At 46.6% G+C, this 13086-nt stretch overlaps 1 protein-coding gene across 2 annotated transcripts in view; it reads right to left on the bottom strand.

Moving 5' to 3' along the window:
* LOC132846486 (glypican-5-like) overlaps positions 1–13086 on the bottom strand; it is a 74768-nt gene that overhangs the window by 42890 nt on the left and 18792 nt on the right. For both annotated transcript variants that reach the window (XM_060871288.1, XM_060871289.1), the window contains exon 3: positions 651–1345. In XM_060871288.1, coding sequence (XP_060727271.1) covers positions 651–1345 — 695 coding nt within the window. The remainder of the gene's footprint in view (positions 1–650; positions 1346–13086) is intronic.

Here is a 13086-nt window from a genome sequence, read left to right as displayed (position 1 = left end):
CATAGATTTTATTATTATTGGGGGGCACGGTGGCTTAGTGGTTAGTACGTTTGCCTCACACCTCCAGGGTTGGGGGTTCAATTCCCGCCTCCTCCTTGTGTGTGGAGTTTGCATGTTCTCCCTGTGCCTCAGGGCTTTCCTCCAGGTACTCCGGTTTCCTCCCCCGGTCCAAAGACATGCATGGTAGGTTGATTGGCATCTCTGGAAAATTGTCCGTAGTGTGTGATTGCGTGAGTGAATGAGAGTGTGTGTGTGCCCTGCGATGGGTTGGCACTCCGTCCAGGGTGTATCCTGCCTTGATGCCCGATGACGCCTGAGATAGGCACAGGCTCCCCGTGACCCGAGGTAGTTCGGATAAGCGGTAGAAGATGAGTGAGTGAGAGTGAGAGATTTTATTATTATCAGTTTAAATCCTAGGGCATTTATACGTGCAACATTTTAGTTTTCACTTCTTGCATATGTAACTAGATTTCTAGTTTCTCACCACATTGGTTTAAGAATGCATCAATGAAAAGAAAGATTTAATACTGATTATTATTTCGTTTCTCCTGTTTTAGGAACATCAGACTGAGATTAAAAGACAATGGAACTGCTATCCAGTGACAAAAATATCACAGCACCAAGTAAATGTGTTTAAAATGTTTACTTACAGTAGCACTGATCCTGGCTTCATGTAGCTGTGCGTGCAATATGGCCTTATTGACATGCTCTCTGATCCCAAGAAGGGCAAGTTCCAGGCTATGCTCTCCAACTATGGTTTGTGTAAGATCCTCCAGTATAGCCACGTACTGCCTCCATGGCATATCTATCTCCGCCACGTTCGCCAAGCATCCACGCATAACATTGAGGCAGAATTCAGGACAAGGCCGTATGAGGGTTAAGCCTTGGCAATGTGGGCAGTATTGCATCTTCAGAAGTGCTCGGGCACACTCGTTGGTTAGAGGTGCCATTTCTGTGACGTTCATCAATTCCTCACCCATGTAAAATGCTCTTGTTAATGCCCTGGCTGCCTGCATGGCACCTGCCAGCTCCTCGACCATGGCTTGAGCATGCTGGCCAAACGGATTCACATCCTGCCGAGTGGCACGAAGGCATTCCGAAAGGTTGCTATCCTCAACAATACCTGGCTTGATAATGTGATTGTGGACTAGCAGGAAGAGGTTGTCATAGAAGCTGTAGACAGTAGCATCCACAGAAATGTTGGAGGTGTCCTGGATGAAGTTAGAAAGACTTGAGAAGAGGGAAGTGACATGGGGACCAATTCTAGAAGTCAGAGAGGTGTAGGAGCTCTCAAAAAGAGAGCTCAGGTGACCTTGGGAAAAAGTGAACAGGGACTGGTACATATCTGCAGAGAGAGAGAAAGAGAGATGTGGGGGACAGAGATAGCGAGAGAGAGAGAGAGAGAGAGAGAGAGAGAGAGAGAGAGAGAGAGAGAGAGAGAGAGAGAGAGAGAGAGAGAGAGAGAGAGAGAGAGAGAGAGAGAGAAAACAAGAGACAGGGAGGAATTGAATATCAAATCAAAACTGTTATGATACCTTTATCAAAATTATTAACTGTTAAAGTGTTAATTCCTGGTCTAAAATGATCATTTCATTATATATTCAGTGGCTGATTTATTAGTTATGTTTAGCATAGCATAAGGGAGTAACATTAGGTATATACCAAATTAGATACATACCTAGATATGATTAGCAATATTTCTGACATAATGAATGAGATCATATATATCTGAATTAAAACCAAATGCAGACAAAGGTGATGCTAATGTGTTTCTTCTCTTTTCCACTACACGCACACACACACACACACACACACACACACACACACATACAGAGTTAAGCAAACATACATGCCCAAACTTGTTTTTTGTCCAACAGCCAGTTGGTGTGACCTGTCTACTCAGCTGTGCTGCAATGCCCCATCTACCTCTTTTCACACACACACACACACACACACACACACACACACACACACACACACACACACACACAGTGGCGTTCTCTCTAGGGCTACTGATGTCAGATTAAAGGCATGTTAGCAGATGGAGAAACAGCAGCAACTGCAGTGGAACTGAGACTGAACACCTCACACTAACATGAAAACATACACACATATGTATACTTCAATCATGAGTACAGATTAAACTATATATACGCAACGTCAACACATACACATTAAAAATATAGAGTACTGTGCCAAACGTTAAAATTCTGGAAGGAAAAGAAAGATGAAATAAAAATAAAAACATTATTTGCCTTGTTGTAGTTCTCCTGGAAAGTCCTTTGTACAGGACACAGTAATGCGGCAGACATAAACCAGGATGCATAACAGTTTTGTCCCATACTGTCTAACACATATTTTCTGTGCATCACCCACTGTGAAAAAAAAACACTTGTACACCTGCTTTTTTCATACAATTATCCATTTAGCCAATGATGTGAAAAAAGACGTGGATGGGCTAGAATAGAAGAAGTGTTCATCAGGTTCCTCTTCTCACAGGCTAGAACAGGAGTCTGTCTGAGCAGATGCTCACCAAGGAAAAGTCCCGGTGATATTATGTCTCATATTATGTATATATCCAAATACACATACATTTGCATTACGATATGACCCTTGTGAGGTCTTTCCATGATTATAAATGGAGCTAGTTAATGTTATGCCTAACCCTAACCATGACCTTAGTAACCAATACATTACATTTGTTCTGTTTTTATGAGGGAAAATTTTATGGGGGGGTGAAAAACTTTACAATACTCCTAATATAAACACTGCCCTACATGTGGGGCCCTAGTCAATACACTTTTTTTGCTGACCTGACCTGAATAATCAGTTGAATGTGTTGAACCTAATGGGAAGAAATAAAATATTCTCAACTGAAATGGCCTTTACATCTCTTCTATTTCCATAGCCCCTAAATCCTGTGTTGCTTGGCACAGAGGTGATGAGAGATTTATAGAGGAGAGTACAGAGAAAAAAAACGTGGTAAGAGTGATTAAAGAAATGTGGAAGAAAAAATGACATAAAGGTTATTACTAGCTTCTGGGCTGAATGCATGCGTGACACGGTGAGACATTTTGGAAGGAGAGAAGGTAACCGCACATGAGGTAGAATGTGCCAGGCTAGAGTTTCAGAGGGCAAGCTCATGCCATGTGAGAGGGTAAGAGATGGGGAGGAAGAGAAAGGAGGGAGAGAATGCACACTACATTACAGAGGTGCACATGTCAAACTGCTTTCCCAGTAACATGTTTTACATTTAATAAATGACAAAGATTGACATTTACCATGTGTATATGAGCACACACTCTTTGACTTTGACTAATTTCCTCTGCCCTCGCCACCAAGCCTGTGTTTCATCTGATGTTTACTCAGAACTCACCAAGACCCGTAGGACACCGGTCTTTCCCTGTTGTTTTCGTATGGAATTAGGCTATAAGCAAGACTTAAATGACATAAATGACTATCAGCCAGCTATAACCCATGGGAAGTGAAATATTTTTTTTAAATGATGGTTAAACATCTGTCACTGGGCTTCACTGAACCTGATCCAGTAAATCAAAGACTATTAAAAGCATATGAATATGAGAACTGTAATGAGTAATATAGTGCAATTAAACTTTCTGAAACCATTCATGTTCAGAACAAGCCAGTAAATATGACTAGGAACATCTAGTTTTTCTGGACCATGTATCTCTCATCAGCTATTGAGAAAAGTGTCAGTAGGGTCATTTGCAAACTTCATTGAGTGTGATCATATGCTTGAGAGCTGTGTTGAGTTGCTACAAAGCAGAGTCAGCATGTTAGAGAAAGCAAGTGAAAGCATACAGATTGGAATACCTGTGTGTGGGTTGTTGGGACAGCTTAATATATAATTGGCTTTTACATCTTTTATATTTAACATTTCATTTTCCAGGGGATTTTCAGGCTTTTTTCCATCCCCCACAGAACTCTTAATGAAATTTAAGACAAATTGTTTGGGCCTTGGACCAGATTATCAGGCTGGTGGTTGGGAACAACTGATTTAATATAGTCTGTATTTAAATACATTTGAATGAGCCTTTTATTTTTATACTGCCACAGACAGAGCAGGCATAGTCCGTGTGCTGAAGGTGAACACAGCATTCTGGCAAAAACCTCACTCTATTCAGTAAATGGCAAGAGTATACTCCAGCAGCTCATTCTTTACATTTGTAATGAAACGTTGAAACAGAGTAGGCTTTGACTATAAATCTAATACTTTCAGCACATGCTGAGCCTGTGTGATCAGCACCTCAGTGGAGATGACCATTTTACAGTGCCAAGTTCCGTTTTACATAAGACTTCATTCAGCAACATTGCTTATAGCTGTGCCAATGCATAAGAGCAGAGCCTTGTAATAGGGGAGGTTTTATCTCTTAGGATGGCCCATTAAATACTTTCTCAAATTACTGATTTCACCCAAGAGCAATGCCCACACTGCCATCTTAGTTGCTCAGACACAACACAATTAAAGTGAAACAGACAGGAAGAAACCAAAATAGCTTTAATTGGATTAATTTCACAATATATTATTATTATTATTATTATTATTATTATTATTATTATTATTATTATTATTATTATTATTATTATGCACACACCCATCTTCTATAATGCTAAAGGTTACAGTCATGAGTATTCTGGAGCCTGTACCAGAGGCCGAGGGGCATAAGGACACCCTGGACAAGGGTGCAAACCCATTGCAGGGCACGAACAAACACATTTATCACTACAGACAGTTTATATATGTCAATCAGCCTGCAGTGTATGTCTTTGAAATGGGGAGGAAACCAGAGTAGCTTGTAGGAACCCCTGAAGCACAGGGTGAACATTAAACTCCATTCACACAGGGCAATGGTGGTAACTAAACCCCTAAACATGGAGGTGAGAGGCAAATGTGCTAACCACTAAGTGTCCCACTAAATGTCCCACAATTAATCTTTTTGTTGTTGTTGTTATTATAATTGCTATTGTTTCCCCCCTTGTGACTAGAGGTGCATTGTGATGGCCAGAGGGGTAAAATGTGTGTGAAGGTTTTTACTTTCATATAAGCGATCAGATGTAAAGGTGCAGTGGTAATTATAAAATAAATAAATAAATAAATAAATAAATAAATAAATAAATAAATAATAATAATAATAATAATAATAATAATAATAATAATAATAATAATAATAATAATAATACACAACTCAACAGCTGGGTCATTTTTAACCCAGTAGCCTAGGTAATAAACATATCAAATGCACTGTAATAAAAATAAATGCTTGGAAAGTATTAACTCAAACCTTAATTGTGCTATTAAAAATTCTAACAATGCAGGTGGGTTTAAAACAAATCTCTAGATGATACCAATTATACACTGGAGTGAGGTTGAGGAACTGTCAAAGCTTAAAGTGCTGTTATCTACCTATGGCATTTTTCCAGTATCGTCCATCATCATAGTAGGGTCCATATTTAATTTGCATGTGCTACACTAAACATACAGATAAACATAAGTATACAGTAAAGAAGATACAGATAGTGGGATTGTACTACAATTCTAGTGCAAATAGAAGTGCTGACAGCAGCTTAATGACAGTGAAAATATTCCACATCCACTTTACTGTTTGCATGAACAGACTTCACTGACTTTCCCCCTGCGTAACTGAATTCACGCCGATCCGAGACACAGGGGCGCTTCTCTCACTGGTCATCCATCACCCTCAAAAAAGCCCCTTAATCCCATCAGAGGCTCAGGTTTCAGAGGCCTGTCACACGAAGACATGAGGCATGTACGTCTGATATAATGCTGAACTAACCTGCTTTTGGTAGTGGTGGCATTGGTCATGTACTTTAAATCCTACACCATGAGCTATAACCAAAGCATTACTTATTATCATACAAATTAGATAAATTTTGTATTCTTGCTTAACAAGGACAAAGTTTGTGATATCCGTAATACGTTATGATTAATGAGTCAAATACATTACTGTACGACCAACATATCCTAGCGAAGGGACTCTAAAGCTGATTTTCAAGAATGAATTAAAATATAACATACTGTATAAACAAGCAAATAATCATGAAAAAAATTATTCTTCATTTCACCTTCCTCAGCTCCCCTTCATCTCTTTGCACAATTTACACTACATACAGTATGTCTCCTGATCATCGTGCTTGATAGCTTCTATTTTGCTATGTTGTTATCTATGTTTGAGGTGGTGTCTGTCTTTAATCTGGCTATAGCATCGAATCCCAATTTAGATTAATTAACAAAAGTTGTTGACTCTTATCACCTACCCAAATAACACTAATGGAGTCACATTTGCATGGCTGAATAATTTATCTATGTCTATGAAAACATTGTCTATGGCTATGAACAATGAAAATAGTTAAGGAACAATGGACAAGAAAACACTCTGTGTGGGACACTAGTCCATTGGCCATGACATGCAAAAAATCAACATAATAAGTACAATTACCTCTTTTAAGCAGTTGTCCTGTTGGGTTCCTTGGTTCTGCTCATAGTGATGGTGGACAAATATTTATTTTATTGCATACAGTATGTGCAATTCATATCACAGATTTAATATCACAGAGAAACAGGACAGGGGACATGGTTTTAGTTCCTATAGTGTGATTTAGATTTGTATACCATTTATGCGTCCCAATATATTTCTAGATGATTTTGAGATATAATACTATAGGAAGTCTGTATGAATAAACAACAAAATCTCACATTTGGTCATTTTTGAAGAAATTCTCAAATTTATTATGTACTTCATTTAGATTGTAAAAGTTAATGAAACGGTCAAATGTCCTTAAAACCCTCACATCACAACCTGGCAGTAAAATGAAACAGCAATCCACCGCTGGATGGGAATCAAACCGCAGTCACATGGGCCATTTGTAGACTTCTCACAATCTATTTCTCACATTCTCTTTTTAGTGTGGTTGGCTATGAAATCACAGATACATGCAGCAGGGCAATTGGGGAACAACTTAATGATACTAAAACAGGAAGAGAGGGGCTGTAAGGGTAGATGACAGGATTTTGATCATAGGGCTGGTAAATTGTATTAAGGTGTTGAAGGGATTAATAGCCATGCTGGATGTAAGCACCTCTCTCTCTCTCTCTCTCTCTCTCTCTCTCTCTCTCTCTCTCTCTCTCTCTCTCTCTCTCTCTCTCTCTCTCTCTCTCTCTCTCTCTCTCTCAAAGCATGGTAATAACACTCAGGAGACCTGATCACTCCCTTTCACCTCACAGACCCAACTCCCATTACATGTAATTTTTCTTTTCTGTGTAATATTTAATTTGAGCAGAATATCCCTCCCTTTATAGTCTCCATCCTGCATCATTTTTTCTTTGTTCTGCATATTTCTTTCCTCTATTCAGGCTGTTCGTTTTATTTTGCTTTATTTTCTAACTGCACTTTTTTTGTAATAAGCCATGTTTAATTGTTCCTCTTAGATTTCCAATTACCGACAAATCTGTTAGTATATATAATATTATTTGCTGTATGTCTTCCATGCATATAATTTCAAGGTCATCTAATTTCTTAGGTGGTTGCACATGGATTAAATTCTTCTATAAATGTTATTAACAGGGCTCAATTCAGAGAAAAATTCAGAGAGCGTTGCAAAACATTTTCTTTTCATTTTTATGGTTCTGGTAATAAAAAAGTGAATGCCATTGTCTAGTTAAAAACGTACTCGGTTACGAACGTAACCTCGGTTCCCTGAGATACGGAACGAGTACTGCGTATGGGGAAAAGCTCCTTTTTTCCTCAATACTGAAGCCTTTTTTCAATAACGCAGTGCAACTGCACTGCCATTGGTTTAATCTGTAAACTTTTTTAAAACCAATGACGGCGCTGCGTAGCTGCGCGAGCCTGTGGCGATGCAGCGCGCCAAAGCCCGCTAAAAAGGGGCGGGGCGTATAGCTATATAAGCAGGCAAATCGCCAGAGGAAATCAGGTCATACGACTGAAGCGACGACACTGAAGCCGCAGCATCGTGGCACGGCATATAACGCAGTACTCGTTCCGTATCTCAGGGAACCGAGGTTACGTTCGTAACCGAGTACGTTCCCTTTCGATACTCCACTCATACTGCGTATGGGGAACGAATTCAACCGCGCCGTGCCACGGTAGGGAACGATAAGACTTATCTTGAGCACCCTGGGGCCCAGAGGATAAGTGAGAGGGCCGGAGCCGTCGAACCCTTGACGCAACACTGCTAAGAGGGAGCAAGCTCCCCGGAGGTGGTATGATGACGGAGTCTGAAGAGGCCGTCGTATCAAACCGAAAGAACCCGAGCGTGCAAGGTCGGGATGTCCAGGTTATAGAATCTGACAAAAGTGGACGGCGAGGACCAACTGGCCGCCTCACAGATGTCCTTGATAGAGACACCACCAGACCAGGCCCATGAAGAGGCCATCCCTCTAGTGGAGTGGGCTCTTACTCCTATGGGGCACTCAAGACCCATAGAAGAGTAACATAGAGCAATAGCGTCGACTATCCAACGCGAGAGGCGTTGCTTTGAGACCGAAGACCCCTTGGTGCGGCCACCAAAGCAGACAAAAAGCTGGTCAGATTGCCTGAACGGCTGTGACCGCTCAGTGTATACCCTCAAAGCCCTCACTGGGCAGAGTAAATTCAGCTCTTGCTCACCTGACAACAGAGGCAGAGCCGAGAGAGAAACTACCTGCGCTCTAAATGGCGTTGAGAGAACTTTAGGTACGTAGCCGTGCCTGGGTTTTAAAATGACCTTTGAGTCATTGGGCCCAAACTCAAGGCATGCAGGGCTCACCGAGAGGGCCTGCAAATCGCCAACACGCTTGACTGATGCTAGAGCAAGTAGCAGAGCGGTTTTGAGCGTTAGGGGCCGAAGGCCAGCTGACCGCAGCGGTTCAAAGGGAGGCCCTTTGAGCGCTTCAAGGACCGTGTGAAGGTCCCAAGTGGGAGCGGTGAGAGGACGTGGGGGCTTCAACCGCCTAGCACCTCTCAGGAAACGTACGACGAGGCCGTTTCGACCCACTGATTGGCCAGCAATAGGAGCATGAAATGCTGCGATGGCTGCTACGTACACCTTGAGCGTGGAAGGGGTGAGACCCTTGTCCAGACGCTCTTGGAGGAATGACAGTATCGGAGATACGTCACACTCAACAGGGTCTTCGTTCCGTGCGGAGCACCAGTCAACGAAGACTGACCATTTCTGGGCGTAGAGGCGTCTCGTAGACGGGGCCCTCGCCTGAGCAATGGTATGTAGCACGTCCTTGGGGAGGCTCAGAGGCTCCCATCGAGGGACCATACGTGCAGAGCCCAGAGTTCTGGCTGCGGGTGCCAGATTGTCCTGTTCGCCTGAGAGAGGAGGTCTCGCCTCAGGGGGATCGGCCATGGGGCTTTCATGGAAAGCCTGAATAGCTCCGAGGACCAAACTTGGCTCCTCCAGAGTGGGGCCACCAGGAGGACTCTGTGCCTGTCTTCCCTGACTCGTCTGATGACCTGAGGGACCAGAGCGATCGGGGGAAAAGCGTAAAGAAGGAGGCTGGGCCAGTCGTGGGCCAGCGCATCTGTGTCCTTTGAAAAATAAGTTGGGCAATGAGAGTTGCTTTCTGAGGCGAAGAGGTCGACCTCTGCCTTCCCGAAAATCTCCCAGATTTTGAGAACCGTCTGGGGATGGAGCATCCACTCGTCCGAGGGGACGTTGCTCCGCGAAAGCATGTCTGCTCCCAGATTCGACTTGCCAGGTATGTGTGTCGCCTTGAGCGATTGCAACCTGGGTAATGCCCATTCCAAGAGGCGCTTTGCCAGCATGTAGAGGCGGCTGGACGAAATGCCACCTTGGTGATTTATGTAGGACACCACTGTCATGCTGTCCGACTGGACTAAGACGTGGCGCCCTTCCAGGATCGCCTGAAACGATCGAAGGGCTCGTTCTACTGCCAGCATCTCGAGGCAGTTGATATGGAGATGGCTGTCCTCGTGCGACCACGAGCCGAAGGCTGGTCTGCCCTCGCACAGAGCGCCCCAACCCAGGTTGGACGCATCTGTTGAGACCACCGTCCTTCTGGAAACCGCCTGTAGGGGTACTCCACGGCTGAACCAAACAGGGTTCATCCAAGGCTCCAGGGCTGCTAGACAGGCCTGGTTGACTCTGACGCGAAAGCGGCCGTGCCGCCAAGCGTGAGGTGGGACCCGGAGTTTCAGCCAGTATTGCAGGGGCCGCATTCGTAGGAGGCCAAGCTGTAAAACTGGGGAGGCGGAAGCCATCAGCCCTAGCATCCTCTGAAAGAACTTCAGAGGGAAACAGGCCTTGTTCCTGACAGAGGCCGCGAGCTGCTGAAGTACCAGAGCGCGTTCTGGTGATATGACCGCCCTCATGCGGACTGAGTCGAAAACCACTCCCAGGAACATAATACGTTGGCTGGGGAGCAGTGAGCTCTTGGCAAAATTGACCCTGAGTCCTAGGCACTCTAAGTGGCTCAGGAGCACAGATCTGTGGTGGTCTAGCTCGGTTCGCGACTGGGCTAGAATGAGCCAGTCGTCGAGATAGTTCAGAATGCGGATTCCCATCTGTCTCAGAGGGGAAAGTGCCGCGTTCATGCACTTCGTGAAAGTGCGTGGAGCTAGAGACAGCCCAAAGGGAAGGACTGCATATTGGTAAGCCACACCCTCGAACGCGAATCTCAAGAATCGTCTGTGATGTGGGGCTATCTGGATGTGAAAGTAAGCGTCTTTCAGATCCAGCGAGAAGAACCAGTCCTCGGGGCAAATCTGCGTGAGGATCTGCTTCAGTGTCAACATCCTGAACTTCCGTTTCATGAGGGAGAGGTTCAGGAGTCTGAGGTCTAAGATGGGTCTGAGACCAGCATCTTTCTTGGGGACAAGGAAATAACGGCTGTAGAACCCCGACCCGCTTTCTGAGGGAGGAACCATCTCTATGGCTCCCTTCCTCAACAGCGTCAGCACTTCGGTGCGGAGGACCTGGGCGTCGTCCGGCTTTACCAAAGTGGGAATCACCCCGCGAAAACGTGGGGGTCTCCGGGCGAACTGCAGTGAGTAGCCGCATTTTATTATTCCCAACACCCACTTGGACACTCCGGGGATGGCCTGCCAGGCCTCGGCCCGCGTGACAAGGGGCTGGATAATGTCGGGTGGCAGGCCACTGATTAGGGGCCTGAACACTGACAAGTGTGGAAGAGGAAAATTGCTCTCTTTTAGAAAATGTGAAATCTTTATTGTGTTTGTCATAACAGTGCTTTGCGTGGACGCAACAACGGTGGGCCCAGGTCGCATAGCCGGCAGGCGAGAGAGCTTCTGGGGTGGTCCAGCCGTGGCGGGACTTTGCTCTTTCCTCTTCCTTCCCAAACGATCAGGAGGATTTAGAGGGCGTCGGGTCCAGCACAATCCTCTGCCGGGGGCCCTGACGTCCAGGCGGTTTAGCACGCTTGGTGGGGCGAGCTGGGTGCTGCTCCTTAGGGGGCGCCACCTGGGGGGCAGAAGGGACAGGTTTGCTCTGGCGCTGAGTCGGCGCAGTCCTGGGGCGACTCGGGGCGGAGGTGGAGCGCTTGGGCAGGAAGTGCCGCATAGCCTGGGACGACTTCTGTGCTGCGGTGAAGCGCTCCGTAAACCCTTCTACAGCCGGCCCGAAGAGACCGGATGGAGAGACTGGGGCATCTAGAAAGGCCACTTTGTCGCTCTCCTTAATCTCAGTGAGATTAAGCCAGAGGTGGCGCTCCAGCACAACCAGGTTGGCCATGGATCGTCCAATGGCTTGGGCCGTGGTTTTTGTGGCGCGCAGGGCCAGATCTGTGGCGCTGCGGAGGTCGCAAAAAGCAGGTTCACTAGGGCTCGACTCATCCAGGGAACGGAGAAGCTTTGCCTGGAACACCTGTAGAATGGCCATGGTGTGTAGTGCTGAAGCAGCTTGGCCCGCAGAAGTGTACGCTCTGCCAGCCATGGCAGATGTCATCCTGCAGGGCTTTGAAGGAAGGGCTCTCTTGCTTTTCCACCCCACAGCCGCGGGGGGGCAGAGATGAGCAGCCACGGCCTCATCCAGGGGCGGCAATTGCTCATAGCCCTTCTCCTGAGAGCCGTCTACTGCGCCGAGAGCTGCAGAGGAAGTGCGTAGGCGGGCCGAGTAGGGGGCGCGCCACGACTTTGTGAGCTCATCGTGCACCTCAGGGAAGAACGGGGCAGAACGCTGGCGGGGGGCCTGGCGGCTTCCCGGCAGGAACCACTCGTCCAGCCTGCTGCGCGTCGGCTCCTCAGGGGGGGCCCACTCCAGATGGAGATCTTCGACGGCTCTGGAGAGGATGCGGAGAAGCTCGGCATCCATCCCAGCTTTGGCGTCGATGGGCTCTCGCGACGGCAAGTGGGCGGGGTTAGAATCACCGGCCCAGTCTTCCGTTTCAGAAGCCGCGAGTGACATGGAGTCATCAAGCGGCTCGTCCTCCGATCCGCCAAATGAGACGAGGTCACTCACTTCAGCTGAGGGACGCTGCTCTGGGCGTGAGAAGAGGACGGGGGACGGCTCTCTCGTTGGGGAGGGTGAGGCACGCGGGCGCCGAGCCGGCGTGAGCTCACCCAAACCCGGGCGCTGAGCCCCTCTACCCCGCTGTCGCTTCCTGGCCGGCTCGCGGGAGGAAAAGGACGGGGGGGCGTGAGGGGCGGGGTCACTTTCATTAAAGAAAGCGATCCGAGAGCGCAGAGAGGCGAGACTCATGCTCTCACAGAAGCAGCATGAGGACTCAGTGAGTGCAGTTTCAGCGTGGGATTTACCCAGGCAGGAAACGCACTCATCATGGCCGTCATTCTCATGCAGAGGGACTCTGCATATGCCACAGTTGTGACGCGGCATGGCCGCCGCCGTTAAAACGGCGTTTTTTGTAGGAATGCTCTTTTAGAGCGGTGAAAACCGCTGGAAAGCTCTTTTTTGTGATCGCCGGATGGCGGCAGGAGATCGCTGAGAAGCGGCTGCAAGCAGGAAGCCGGCAACCCGAGAACGGCGCACGAAACGGCTGTCTATAGAGCGCCGGCGCTGCAAGCGGTCGGCGGTCTCAGCTGGTCCGCTGCGGTGCCTATT

Source organism: Tachysurus vachellii, chromosome 1 (assembly GCF_030014155.1).
Source record: "Tachysurus vachellii isolate PV-2020 chromosome 1, HZAU_Pvac_v1, whole genome shotgun sequence".
Taxonomy (NCBI): domain Eukaryota; kingdom Metazoa; phylum Chordata; class Actinopteri; order Siluriformes; family Bagridae; genus Tachysurus; species Tachysurus vachellii.
Note: the sequence above shows the minus strand (reverse complement) of the source record. Positions and strands in the feature narration are given on the sequence as shown.